The sequence below is a fragment of the Aotus nancymaae genome, unplaced genomic scaffold, assembly GCF_030222135.1.
Source record: "Aotus nancymaae isolate 86718 unplaced genomic scaffold, 86718_ANA_hifiasm-v0.15.2.pri h1tg000117l, whole genome shotgun sequence".
Classification (NCBI taxonomy): Eukaryota; Metazoa; Chordata; class Mammalia; order Primates; family Aotidae; genus Aotus; species Aotus nancymaae.
The window spans coordinates 2,636,063-2,651,027 of record NW_026988532.1 but is presented as its reverse complement, the minus strand read 5'-3'; the positions used below and the strand labels follow the sequence as shown (position 1 = coordinate 2,651,027).

The 14,965-nt window shown below is 34.2% G+C and overlaps 1 protein-coding gene across 11 annotated transcripts in view; it reads left to right on the top strand.

Annotated features, from left to right (window-relative positions):
* COL11A1 (collagen type XI alpha 1 chain) overlaps positions 1–14,965 on the top strand; it is a 213,134-nt gene that overhangs the window by 89,366 nt on the left and 108,803 nt on the right. For all 11 annotated transcript variants that reach the window (XM_064371085.1, XM_064371076.1, XM_012438753.3 and 8 more), the window contains 8 exons: positions 54–107; positions 523–567; positions 832–885; positions 1,343–1,387; positions 6,607–6,660; positions 7,853–7,897; positions 9,382–9,435; positions 9,517–9,561. In XM_064371085.1, coding sequence (XP_064227155.1) covers positions 54–107; positions 523–567; positions 832–885; positions 1,343–1,387; positions 6,607–6,660; positions 7,853–7,897; positions 9,382–9,435; positions 9,517–9,561 — 396 coding nt within the window. The remainder of the gene's footprint in view (positions 1–53; positions 108–522; positions 568–831; positions 886–1,342; positions 1,388–6,606; positions 6,661–7,852; positions 7,898–9,381; positions 9,436–9,516; positions 9,562–14,965) is intronic.

Here is a 14,965-nt window from a genome sequence, read left to right as displayed (position 1 = left end):
GGTGTGTTTTCAGGGCATTTTTTATGAAGGCATGCTTCTTCTTTTTCTCTTAGGGCCCACGAGGTTTGCTGGGTCCCAGGGGAACTCCAGGATCTCCAGGGCAGCCCGTATGTATTGCTGGAAACATTGAAGATTTTCTAGGGAAAGCATGTTGCCAACCTTTTAGAGGCCGTAAAAGCCCTCAGTAGACAGCCAAGAGTTGCTTTGTCATATTTGAAGAGCTAAAGATGCTGCCTTTCACTTTAACTCATCATTCTCTCCTCTCCTTCTTTCTTCCTTTTAATTATCTATCTTACTGCTTTCGTGATTATTCCCCAGCATGCAGTGGAAAATGTTGCTAGATTGTCTCCCAAGTGGACATGGATAAGAAAGTATAGGTCTTGTCTCTTCATTTCCATTAAATCCTAAAATGATTTTTAGTCGCTTAGGGTACTGGGTATCATGCTATTAGATTCACCTTTTGATTTTCTATTTTAGCATTAAAACATATAAACAACCATACCTACTTTCTCTTCATTGCAGGGCATGGCAGGTGTAGATGGCCCCCCAGGACCAAAAGGGAACATGGTATGTAGCAAATAGTGAAAAAATAACTCATCTTTGAATATAAGCACTAACAAGCCATTTTTGTTGCTAAATCTAAAATATAAAGATTTCTTACATTTTGCTAAGTAGATTAGCTATAGCTTGCATTAATACTTTGTAATATTTTCCAGATTATCTTGAGAGAAAATTGATTGTAGGTGAAGGGGGAGGCATTTTCCAATTGAGAAGAAAATTTCTATTGTGTAGCATAGCCCATTAAATAATTTTTATATTTTCTTGTGGCAGGGTCCCCAAGGGGAGCCTGGGCCTCCAGGTCAACAAGGGAATCCAGGACCTCAAGTAAGTCTAAGCCATTGCAGCTCCTTTGAAATAATGGGAGAAAGATGCTATCTTTGCATAAGAAAATTGACAGTCTCACAATTTTGTATGTAGACCTACCAATATTTAATATGTGAATGTAGGAAAAGACATACTTTTCTTTTTTTAAAATTTGAGCAAACTGGCAGAAGCCCCTTTCTTCCCAGAGAAAAATGAGTCAATTTGTGTTTCAGGAATGCCGCGAGCCACCTGCAGGAGTGTTCTGAATAGGCTCACAGTAAAGTCTTTGCAAAAAGAGTAGCTTGTGTAAAACTCCTCATCGTGTTCTAAAATTGTTTGGGGTGTATGGGAATACATATATAGAGAGAGATTCTAATAACTCACTCTGTGTACTATAGTCAGCTAATAATTCACTGTTTTAAAAGTGTTATTACTGTGATTTGATTTCTGATGTATGAAATAAATTCTTTTAAAATAGGGTCTTCCTGGTCCACAAGGTCCAATTGGTGCTCCTGGTGAAAAAGTAAGTTACTCTGTTGTTCTAGTAATGCCTGGTGAAAGTGTTTGTTTTAGCAACTTTAGGCAGGTATAAGGTCTGCTTTCTATTTCTTTTAAGATCTCTAGATAGCTCAGCACATAAGGAATTAATCTGGAGTTGATGTGAACATAGAGTGTGAGGAGAATTCATATTCATATGTTCATATGTTCTTAAACTGTGAATGATAAAACTTCAGTTACCATTTAAACAGCTTCCAAATGTGACATTCTTAGCTATATTAATTTCAGGAACATACTAGTATCAATGAATATTTTCTCTTTTCTTTAGGTCTCCTTTTCTTTTTCATTATTTTACAAAAAAGTAATTAGGTTTGCTTGTGATAAAAGATTTGTAGGAAGATATGAGGAAGGAAAATTGTGAAGTTGTCATTGCCAGCATATCTCATATATGAATGACAAATGATGTTCTTGTTAATAATTCGATGTCTGCATCAAAAGAATGAATCTTTAATTAAAGACATGTCTTTTCCCCTGATCTCCATTGTGAGATTCCTGGAGTAATATTTTGTCCCCAGTAGTCATAGCAACTTGCTAGCTGGCTCTTTCCAACACCTTTTTTCTTTATTTATTTTTGTTGATTTCTACGAACATATCAACTTTTTTAAAAGAACTAACAGCTTTATAGAGGTGTAATTTACATACTATGAATATTCACTTGTTTTAAGTGTACATGTCAATGATTTTTACTAAAATTTACAGTTGTGCCGCAATCTAACTTTCAGAATATTTATACCACTCCAGAAATAAACCTTGTGTTAATTTGCAGTCCCTGTTTCCACCCCCTCAAACCTAGTCAACAACGAATTGACTTTCTGCCTTTTTGAGTTTTCTGAATATTTCATATAAATGAAACTTACAAATAAATTTAATATATGGACTTAGTCATATGAATGCACATGAGATCGTTATGTCTTTCATTTTAGTTCATCCATGTTGTAGCATACATATATTAGTACTTTGCTCCTTATATTGTCCTCATAGTATTCCATTGACTGGCTATACCAGGTTCTGTTTACTTTTTTGTTTTTTTCTTTTCTTGGAGGCAGAATCTCACTCTGTAACCCCCAGGCTGGAGTGCAGTGGCATGATCTCAGCTCACCGCAACTTTCGCCTCCCAGGTTCAAGCAATTCTCTTGCCTCAACCTCCCGAGTAGCTGGGATTACAGGCACCTGCCACCACGCCTGGCTAATTTTTTATTTTTAGTAGAGACAGGGTTTCACCACGTTGGCCAGGCTGGTGTTGAACTCCTTACCTCAGATGATCTGCCCGCCTCGGCCTCCCAAAGTGCTGGGATTACAGGTGTGAGCCATCGTGCCCAGCTGATCCTGTTTACTTTTATTTGGCAGTTGATAGAATATGTGTAGTTTATACTTTTTCGCTGTCATCCATACCAGTGCTGTAGTGAATACTTGTATACAAGTCTTTATACAGATGTGTTTTCATTTCTTTTTGGTATATACTTAGAAGTAGAATTGCTGCTTATGGTAAACTTATGTTTCATATTTTGAGAATTCCAAACTCTTTTCCATATTGATTGTACCATTTTTTCCTTCCCAACAACCATGTATGAGGATAGTAATTTCTCCACATTCTCACTAATGTTTGTTATTGTCTGTCTTCTTGATTAGATCATTCTTGTTGGAGTGAAATGGTGTCTCATTGTGACTGTAATTTGCATTTCCCTAATCATTACTTTTGTTGAGTATCTTTTCATGTGCTTATTGGCCATTTCTATAACTTCTTTGATAAGATATCTGTTATCTTTTGGTTAATATTCTAATTGGATTATTTATCTTAATACTGAGTTGTAAGAGCAACATACCAGATTTAAGTGGTTTTGAAGTACTTTTTAAGTACTTTCAAAAGTATGCATGTGTTAGACATAGCTGCAGAGCACTACTGGAAAGTGTCTATGAGTTATGTTAGGTTCTAAAGGTGATTTTTAATATTTAGATCAGAGATTTTAATCTGGGTCACTCATACTTTAAATTAGCACATTATAAATACAGCATATTTATTTTACATTACACTTGACACATGGACCTATTAAATTTTCTACCATGATTTTATCATGTATGTACTAGATTATTAAGAGGAATTTGCTCTTAGGGAAAGTTGTTATATCTGAATTCCCTTTGCCAACAAGATAAAAGATAGAATCTGGCTTACTGCATTTCTGGTGGATGAAGAGAGATGCCTTATGTATATATTGCTTCTGTCTTTGATCTGAACATATTCAGCCAGTACGTTCAAAACCAATCTCTTACCAACAAAAGGAAAAAGGTACTTAAGAATATGAGGAAAGCATATTTTAATTATAATACATCTACAATATAAATTTTGTGTTACATCTATATTAAAAAGTAGAAGCTATTTTATTTTTAATGATAACTATGATTTATTTATTCTGGCTTAAGAGCCTTCTATCAGAAAATTTGGTAAATAGTAATGTTTCAATTGTATCATGGTATAATTCAACATTTTTAATATAATTTAACTAATGTCATATATTTTTACTGTCCAAAAACAATGTTTTACACTAAGTTATCATAGCCTGTGCTTTTATTTTTAGTAAAAATATTTTATACAATTTAAGTTAATTAAAATAGATAATTATATTGTTTTTTCAGACATTTTTGATAAATATACTGAATATATTCTGTGATAAATTGTGATATCCCTTAAATATTTCCTGTAATTTTATTTTTGAGTTCACTCATATATTAGTAGCAATTGGTATTACATAACAGAGTCTCTGAGTCTAGTATAAAATAGCAAGAAACAAAATAAATATTAGTTAAAGGGAGGAACTTTGAAGATGTGGATAGGAACCTAGGTTCATCCAGATTTGCAATGCTGTCACATATTCGCATTGGCTAATTTACCCAAACTCTTAGTTGATACTATTTCTTGTAATTATTTGAGAAAGTGGACAATGCATATAAATTGCCTAACACAGTACATAGAAACATTCAATACACTTTTACTATTTTATTAAAATCTTAAAAATATGATATTCTCTCAACTTTTTTCCCCATCCCTCCAAGGAAACAGCAAACAGTTAAGGAAGCAGAAGATATTCTGCTGTCATGGAACTTCCATTCTAAAAGAGATGTCTTCATTTTTTGATTTTTTTTTATTTTTATTTTTTATTTATTTATTTTTTTTGAGATGGAGTTTCGCTCTTGGTACCCAGGCTGGAGTGCAATGGCACGATCTCGGCTCACCGCAACCTCCCCCTCCTGGGTTCAGGCAATTCTCCTGCCTCAACCTCCTGAGTAGCTGGGATTACAGGCACGCACCACCATGCCCAGCTAATTTTTTGTATTTTTAGCAGAGACGAGGTTTCACCGTGTTGACCAGGATGGTCTCGATCTCTTGACCTCGTGATCTATTCGCCTCGGCCTCCCAAAGTGCTGGGATTACAGGCATGAGCCACCGTGCCTGGCCCGATGTCTTCATTTTAGTTTGATTAAATAACCATCTTCTAGTTCAAGAATTTTAATATTTCCTGCCTATTATTTATTTATTATTATTATCATTACTTTTTGAGATGGCCTTGCTCTGCCACCAGGCTGGAGTGCAGTGGAGCAATCTTCACTCACTGCAACTTCTGCCTCCCGGGTTCAAGCAATCCTCCTGCCTCAGCCTCCCTAGTAGCTGGGATTACAGGCATACACCACCAGGCCCTGCTAATTTTTGTATTTTTAGTAGAGATAGGGTTTGACCATGTTGCCTAGGCTGGTCTCAAATTCCTAGTCTCAAGTGATCAGCCCACCTAGGCCTCTCAACGTGCTGGGATTATAGGTGTGAGCCACCACCACTCCTGGCCTCTCGTCTATTCTGAAGTATATAGCAACATAAAAATCCATATGGTATTTAATATGCAAAAGGTCATTGTCATAAAAATATCACATTTGCTGATAATAATAATTAAAGAAATATATCTTTGTATGCTACATTTTGCCTTGAGAGAAAAAGGTAATTTAAATTGCAGGAAAAATGATGGTAGTAAAATTGTTGTGTTTTATAATACTTATTACATGATGTTAAATTACTTGATTGAACGACTTTGCAGACAGGTGAAGAGGATTGAAACGTGCAGTCCTTTAAATGAGATGTCATTACTTTTGATTAAAAATTTTTAATTTTTCATTTTAAAGGTTACTTTTAATTCTTTTTTGTTCTATGCTGATTTACTTGAAACTTTCTTGTAAAACTGCAATGTCAGGAAATGTGAATAAAATGTTTATATTTACTCTTTGAGGATGGAAGAAGCCCAAAAATATGTCCAGGATTTAGGCTTGCTAATATGTCCTTGACCTTCCTATTGTTTCTGAATCCTGGATAATAACTTGATTAGCAAATAATAATGATCTGGGCTCTAGGAAGTGATAAATTTAATATTCTTAGGAGAATGTCTACTTTTCTCCAAAGAAAGGATCTGGTTCTTGTAATAGTGATTCTTACCATGTTCCAAACTTAGCAATGGTTGTGTTCAACGTGATTTGAAACTCTGTGTGGTTAAATGTGAATTAGAGTGATCTGTTGAATTATTACTTTGTTATTATTTTGTTGGTTTCCTATTAGGATATGTTCTTTTACATTAAAATAGATTTACTTTCCTTCATTCCCTATGAATAACTATGACACCATAACATTTCACAAAATATTTTAATAATTAATGGTATTTCATCAATGTTACTATTGTAATTTTTTGAATTAGTACTTATTGATATTATTGATGGAAATAATCCAATGTTTACTTTTTAATGATATAAATCCACACATTTTGACCTATATTGCTTTCCTTTTTGTTCTCTAAGCTTCAGTTTATTGTGGTATCACAAAAAATAATTTTCTAATTTAGAAAAAGACACATCTAGGATTAGAAGAAGGCTAAAATCTAGCATAGCTTTAATATGTTAAATTTGGTTTAAATTTATCTTGATATGGCATTTTCTCCAAATAATATATTAAAAAGTTAATTAAATGGTTATTATTTATAGATTGAAGCCAGTGACTCAAGATAAGAATTTCATTAGTAGTATACGTACAAGTTAAAGCTTTTCAAAATTATTTTTATTTTTCTTTTCTTTTTCTTTTTTTTTTTTATTTTTAGCTGACCACTTATACCTAGGAATTTTTATTTTTTTAATAATTTATTTTCTCTATTTGATAAGGGACCACAAGGAAAACCTGGACTTGCTGGACTTCCTGGTGCTGATGGGCCTCCCGTAAGTAACAGCCACATGGTCATTAAAATTACTTTACATTATCTTTAAAAATAGATACTATATGTGTTTTAGAAATGATTATATGAGGTCAGTAATAAAAATGAATTGAGCCATTAATTAAACATTGATCTCACTAAAATACCTTTTTATCATGTCACTTCTCTATTGCAAAATCTTTAATGAGCTCACAGTGGCCTTTGTAGAAACTCATTTGGCACTCTAAGCTAGAACCTTCCCAGAATCTCATATATATATTTTTTACTTCCTCCTTAACCATTAGCTGCAGGTAAGCAGGTCCAATCACATTTTCTTAGCATGATCTAAATTTTCCATCACCTTACCTTTTCCTACTCTGTTTCTTTTCATAGAGAGCCCTTCTCCATCTTCTCCTCCTTTTCAAAGTGTCTGTTTCTGTGAGTCCAAGTGAAGTTCCTCACCATTCATAAATTTTCTCAGATATCTTCCATGAAAAGACCTCAGTCTTCAGGGATTTCTTTCTTTTCTGGAAATATAGCAATATTTATTATTTCCCTGTAAGTCATAATAAATAATGGAAGTATATAATCTCTACAGTTATTATATTAAAACATTTGTTATTTACATTTTTTTTTTCTCTTTAAACTACATATTTGGATTTTTGGAGCTAGAATATAAGATGTCTCATCCTACCTCTCCTTGTTATTGAGTATAAATTGTGATGTGGCTATACATTTTTGTTTACTGAATCTCAGTAAGTTGATTATTAATACTGTTAGTATTTATGATCTTGCTGTATTTTCAGTTGTCCTACCCACATGTCTTAGTGCCCCTTTGAAGGTGCACATATAATTATTTGATTAATTTGCAAAATATATGGCAGGTGTAAATGCCTTTATATAAGACTCTAATTGACACTGGGGTTGAATTGTTAATGAACAATATGTACTGTTTTATGTGCTTTTCCTAAGCTCTCTCAAATACATTATGTATTTGAAGAAACTTAACATCCATCAAATATAAGCTTATTATGTTTACTACCAAATGCCATAGTTTCCAATTTATTTAAAGCCATACACATTGATGCCAAAACGTTCATTCTTTTAGAAACTTAAAGAGTAAGATTTCAATAGATTTGATAACAAAAGAAATACTTTCATACTTTATCAACTGTGTTATTATTGAATATTATCAGTGTATTTTTTGCTAAATATAGGGTCATCCTGGGAAAGAAGGCCAGTCTGGAGAAAAGGGTGCTCTGGTAGGTTCCAAGTATTCATTTAAATGTCCTGTCACTAAATTTCCAAGAGAAAATGGCTTAATTTGGTCATCTCTCATATATAAATATATATATACACACACACACACACACACACATATATGTTTTGCTATGATCACTAAGGGATATGAATATTAGAAAATATCAGATATGTCTCATCTTTAGTGTAAGTAGGTCTTACTAAAGAATTTTTCTTAACATTTAAACAGAAATCACGTTCATATAGTTTTTTTGGCATAAAAAAGATACCTTAGACTATTTTTAATTTTATATTAGCAATTTTAGAAATTAGACTATATTCTCTGTTTTTAAAAAATATTCCCGGGCCGGGTGCGGTGGCTCACGCCTGTAATCCCAGCACTTTGGGAGGCCGAGGCGGGTGGATCACAAGGTCAAGAGATCGAGACCATCCTGGTCAACATGGTGAAAACTCGTCTCTACTAAAAATACAAAAAATTAGCTGGGCATGGTGGCGAGTGCCTGTAATCCCAGCTACTCAGGAGGTTGAGGCAGGAGAATTGCCTGAACCCAGGAGGCAGAGGTTGCGGTGAGCCGAGATCGTGCCATTGCACTCCAGCCTGGGTAACAAGAGCGAAACTCCGTCTCAAAAAAAAAAAAAAAATATTCCCATGGCCAGGAATACATGCACATTCTGCATGTGTATTATATATGGAGTAAATGGTAATAATATAAAACAATGAAATTGGAGAAGAATTGCTCAATGTCACTGAACTGCTTATGTTCAGTAACAGTTTTATTATTACTTTCTGGTAACTGTTATTTAAAAAAATGTTAAATTTAAGACCAATGGTTATCAAAATATCGAAGTGAAATATAATACGTGCATATTCAATGTTAGTGCTACTTTAGATTACAGTAGCGGAGGTAAGATCATTTTGTTTACAGTTGTTTTGAAGTCTTTTAAAACAGCATTAAAATTTCAGTATTACTGCAGAAATTATAAATTATGATTTATAGAATGCTTTCTCTAGGTAGACTAGAGAAATAAAACCATCTGTGGAAGATATATAATTTTGATTATATTCTTGATGAAGTGAATGCTACAAATGTATAATTTTCTATTTGAAATTATCAATCCTGTTAGTGTTTCAATAACTCTCTGTTATAGACAATGAGCACAGCATATTTTTAAGTTGAAAATCTAATTGTTAATTATTGAATTATTTACATTATTTTACATGCTCATAAGATTTACCTTATTGGCCTATTTCAATATCTTATTTTAGCATTAGTTTATGACATAATAAATTTTGAGTGAGTGATGCTAGTCACATTTTTTCCCATCATATCTGATTCTAGAAACAGTAAACTACCAAAAAGTCTTTATCAAATATTTGCAGTAGAAGTAAACTATATCCTTGTAGATTATTTGGTAAAATTATCATATGTAAATGAGTAGCACTTTCAATTTATTATACATATAAGTGGTAATTAATCTTTTTCAGGGTCCTCCTGGTCCACAGGGTCCTATTGGCTACCCTGGCCCCCGAGGAGTAAAGGTAACTCTTAAGTTGTTTTCACATTATTTACTTTCAATGTAAAGTGTTATAGTCATTTAATACTTCTAATTTATTCCATAGGGAGCAGATGGTGTCAGAGGTCTCAAGGGATCTAAAGGTGAAAAGGTAAAATGTAACTGTTTAGGTGGTTTTAATTTTTATATATTATGTTAACATTTAAATTTATTCAACAGACATTTTATTTCTTGTGTATATTGAGTGATTACTTACATACTACACAATGCTAGTCTGATTTTGTACCCTATATCCTGGCAGTTTAAAAGCAATGTCTTATATCTTGTGATGAGGGCTAAATACTAGAATAGGAAATAACATATATCATAAAGAGAATTAATTCTGCATTTTTTTAAACACATGCATAAGTTTCGTAAATCTCGGGGTTGGCCTTAGGAATTGATTTGCTACAGTATTTAGATGTTATCCAGTTTGATGCATGACAGATAAATGTTTATTCCTTTTTTTCCTACTGAAATCCTCAAAATTTATTTTAAAAAATTGGCACAAAACAGGAAAGTTAGAAGAACACTAAATCAACTGGGGAAAGAGGAAGTCTTTCTATCTAATATTATACAGAAATCAAAAGTGTTAATAAGAGAGAGATAAAATTAAAACCAGCCAAGAGTGAATGAAATAATGTACCTAAAACTATGAATGAATATGGCATGCATATTTTATAGGGCATTTATAGATAATTGGCTTTTGCTGAAGAATAGGAAATTCAGATTTTTTTTCAAGGATACATTTAATAGGAGTTCAGAGCCCAAATCCTTCAAAGATTATGATGAAATGCAAAGGGAATGACATTACTCTGATAGAGTTTGTGTGCCCACCCAAATCTCATCTCGAATTATAATCCAAATTGTAATTCCCATCTGTCTAGGGAGCCACATGGTAGAAGTTGATTGGATCATAGGGGTGGTTTCCTCCATAATTTTCCTGATAGTGAGTGTGTTTTAAACGAGATCTGGTTGTTTGATAAGTGTCTGGTGCTTCTCCCTTCTCTCTTTATTTTTCTCCTGCCACCTTGTGAAGAAGATACTTGTTTCTTCTTTGCCTTCTTCCATGACTGTAAGTTTCCTGAGGCCTCTCTCTCCATGAGGAACTGTGAGTCAATTAAACCTCTTTCCCTTATAGATTACCCAGACTCAGGTAATATCTTTATGGCAGTATAAAAATGAACTAATACACTCAGAATCACTATTGAATTAATTCTTACTACAAAATTACATACGAAGTTAAAACAACACATAGTTTTATAGTATAAATATTATTAGGTTTGGTGAGATATACATGGGTATCAACTATTACTAATATCATACTCATAATACCATACTCTATTACACTGTTCTTGCACTACTATAAAGATATATCTGAGACTGGATAATTTAAGAGAAATGAGGTTTTATTGGCTCACAGTTGTGCAGGTTGCACAGAAAGCATATTGGCATCTGCTTCTTGGAAGTCCTCAGGAAGTTTCCAGTCATGGTGGAAAGCAAAGAGGACATTGGTTTCCTGTGTGCTGGGAGCAGGAGCAGGAGAGGTGAAGAAGGTTCCACACATTTTTATACAATCAGATCTCCCGAGAACTCACTCGCTATCAGGAGGAAAGCATCGAGTGGATGGTGCTAAACCATTCATGAAAAATCCACCCCCAGGATCATATCACCTCCAACCAGGTTCCACTTCCAACATTGGGGATTACATTTCAATATAAGATTTGGATGTCAAATATCCAAACAATGTCAAATGCTAATATTTTTTCAAGGACAGTCATTTATTTTCATAGTTACAATATTATCAAAAGGTTTATTTGTAAATAAACCTATGCATTCCAATAAGGAATGCATAACAAAAAGGGATAGATTTATTATATCCATTATGTTTTATCTGAAAAAAAAACTTGCTGTTATGTTCTAAAAGTAAACCTCTTTACCTTATAAATTGTCAGATATATTTTATGAAAAAGGCCAGGCATGTCACATTAACTCAGCTACTTTATAGTAATCTCGGTTCATCTTGATCACCATAGATGAACTTCAGAGTACCAATTGGCCTCCCTATGGGTTTTGGATCCATAGATTCCATAAACCACAGATCAAAGATAAAAAACAAAAACATTAAATTAAAAATTACAGTGTAACTGAGCATGGTAGCACATGACTATAATCCCAACACTTGGGAATGCCAAAGCAGGAGGATTGCCTAAGCCCAGTAATTCAAGGCCAGCCTGGGCAACATAGTGAGACCTCATCTCTACAAAGTATTTTTAAAATTAGCCAAGTGCTCTGATACGCACCTGTAGTCCCAGCTACTTGGGAGGTTGAGGAGGGAGAGTTGCTTGAGCTCAGGAGGTCCAGGCTGCAATAAGCCTTGATTGAGCTACTATACTCCAGCCAGGATGACAGATTGAGACCCTTTCAAAAAAAAAAAAAAAACCAATGCAACAATACACAATAATAATAATTTTAAAAATATATAATATGAAAGCTATTTATATAGCATTTAAATTTTGTTAGGTATTATAAGTAATTTAGAGGTGATTTTAAGTATACAGGAGAATGTGGGTAGGCTAAAAGTGAATACTATCTCATTCATTTTATATCAAGAACTTGAGTATCCACAGATTTTGGTATAGGGAGGTGGGTTAGGGTTATGGAATCAATCACCCCTAGATACCAAGACTGTATAGTGTCTCACTGAATTGACAAAGGAGCACAGTGCAGTTTCATATGTGATTTGTAGGTTGCCTATACTAAAAATAATGTCTCTGTTTAGAATTGTTCTTGTTAAGACTTTTAAGCATCAATTCAAATGTTCTTCTCTGGAATTGGTGCCTATCAGAGAATTTTAGAGGGACTAGGCAGTGTTTAAAAGAAAAGTGCCTGACTGGGATGGGGATGTTGTTAACTGCTAAAACTTGTTAGGAGATTTGCAAAGTGACGGAAGCAAATAAAACAACAAATGACTAGGCTGGAGGCAGTGGCTCATGCCTGTAATCCCAGCACTTTGGGAGGCCAAGGCGGGTAGATAGCCTCAGGTCAGGAGTTTGAGATCAGCCTGGCCAACATAATAAAACCCTGTCTTTACTAAAAATACAAATAATTAGCTGGGCATAGTGATGGGAGCCTGTAGTCCCAGCTACTCAGGAGGCTGAGGCAGGATAATCACTTGAACCTGGGAGGCAGAGGTTGCAGTGAGCCGAGATCGTACCATTGCACTCTAGCCTGGGCAACCAGAACAAAACTCCATCTCTAAAGAAAAAAAAAATCAATATATATGTAAGTGACTAGATATATGTGAGGACAAAGCCATATAGGAAAAAATTGAGATACATTTTATGCATGTAGGGAAACATCTTAACAATTGTTCATTGTTTTGAGGGTGTATGGTCTTAGAAAATGCAAGTATATATATAGAGGAAAATAACTAAAATTTTAAATTGAGAAACAAAAGCTCTGGGTTCTCATTCTAGTTTTCCAGCTTACTTTTTCTGACCTTCATTTGAAGTCTGTAAAATAAAGAAAATGTCCTAAAATTTTTTAAAGACTTTTCAGCTATATCTATTATTCTCTCTAATATACAAATCAAGTAGTAAATTATGTCTTATTACATATTACAATTTATTTTTCTAAATTACAGATTTAGAGAAATTTTGTATAAATATTAGTTAAAATTTTTAATGGTAAGAATTCGGTATATTTTTAAACTATGAAGGATTAAATCCTGATGAATTTTTTTTCTTTTTTTTCTTTTTTTTTTTGAGACGGAGTTTCGCTCTTGTTACCCAGGCTGGAGTGCAATGACGCGATCTCGGCTCACCGCAACCTCCGCCTCCTGGGTTCAGGCAATTCTCCTGCCTCAGCCTCCTGAGTAGCTGGGATTACAGGCACACGCCACCATGCCCAGCTAATTCTTTGTATTTTTAGTAGAGACGGGGTTTCACCATGTTGACCAGGATGGTCTCGATCTCTTGACCTCGTGATCTACTCGCCTCGGCCTCCCAAAGTGCTGGGACTGATGAATTTTTAATGTGCCTTATTTATTTTGTTTTTCTGAGTATGCAAGATAATTGATCATTTCTCTCAAAAGAGACAGAAGAAAATGGAAAATATTTTACATATAATGATATTAGTTGTTAACCAAAAGTAAAATAGGAAGTTAATACTTTAATTATGACTAAAATTCTCCATTTTTTAGCTGCAGATTTGTCTCTTAACGCCTGGAGCAACACAGTTCAATAAATTGGGTGGCATAGATGAATTCCACCTTTATACATCTTCTAAAACTATGTTTTCTTTTTTTCTTATCTAGTCATTTTAATACTAGAAACCTTAATACCTTAATATGTCACTTGTTAAAAAATGACATTTGTTGTAAGGCAATACCTAATTGAATCATCTAATTGTTTTTAAAATGTGAATATGCTGAAATCCAAAACACTAGAAAAATAGCCTCGCTGTCGACTGAGTTCTTACTTTAAAAATAAGTAAAAAATAAAACTGTCTGAAACAATTCTAAAAACTATCAGTGATTTTAGACATGGAGTGCAGTATTCTGTAAACTAAGTGTGGCAACTGTGTAATTATGTTTTTCTGCTGGGAGAAGACAGTTGTCAATAGCACGTTAAGTGGTCATTTTCAGCTCTTAAGCCTCTGCCTTTGCCCAGTCACATTCATTCAGTACAGAGAGCATCCTCCTTCTTACAAGGCCACTTTATGGGCAGGATGGTGAAAATGGCATAGTTTCTCTTGAAAAAAATAAATGAACAAACAAAAAAACTCCAGGCATGCCAGAATTATTTGTGTATGCAAGATACCAGTTTGAATCTCTTTTTCCAGGGTTAGGTCTCATATATTGGTAATTACCCAGTATTTGGTATTTTCCAGACTTTAATATACCTTGCCAAACTCACCCTGAGGCCTTTAGTAAATGATTATTGGACATTATGGTCACTGAAGGTCCAAAACATGTTTGGCACTGGAAACTCACAGGTTAATTAGGCAGGATTCTTGCGTTCAGCCATTTAGTAGAAGGAAAGCAACCTATGATCTAGTAAATTTAGGACAGCATATTGTTGGACTAATAAATATTCAGTGAAGGCCACAGGATGGGGAGGTTAATTTTAGGAGGAATTCAAGACAAAATACTGAAGAAAGGAACAAGGGCTAGATCATGTGGTAAACGGAGGTACCTTATATCGATTATTAGCAATTTGATACCATTGGGATATTTTAAAGGAAAAATTGATGTGACCAATTTTGTATTATAAAGAGGCCACCTAGGCAGCAAGATGTGGAGGTATTTGGGCCTATCCTTCCTCGCTTTGTTTTCACACACAGCTCAAAATGTTCTTTTCTGAAATTCTCAAATTAAATCCATTTCCTACGACCAGCTGAAATACAACCCCTCCGTCAAACCCTCCTCAATAACCTCCTGCCTCACCACGCCCTCCGCCAGCACCATGCATCGTCATCATTATCATCACCTTTCTGGCTTTCCTCTCTGAGCA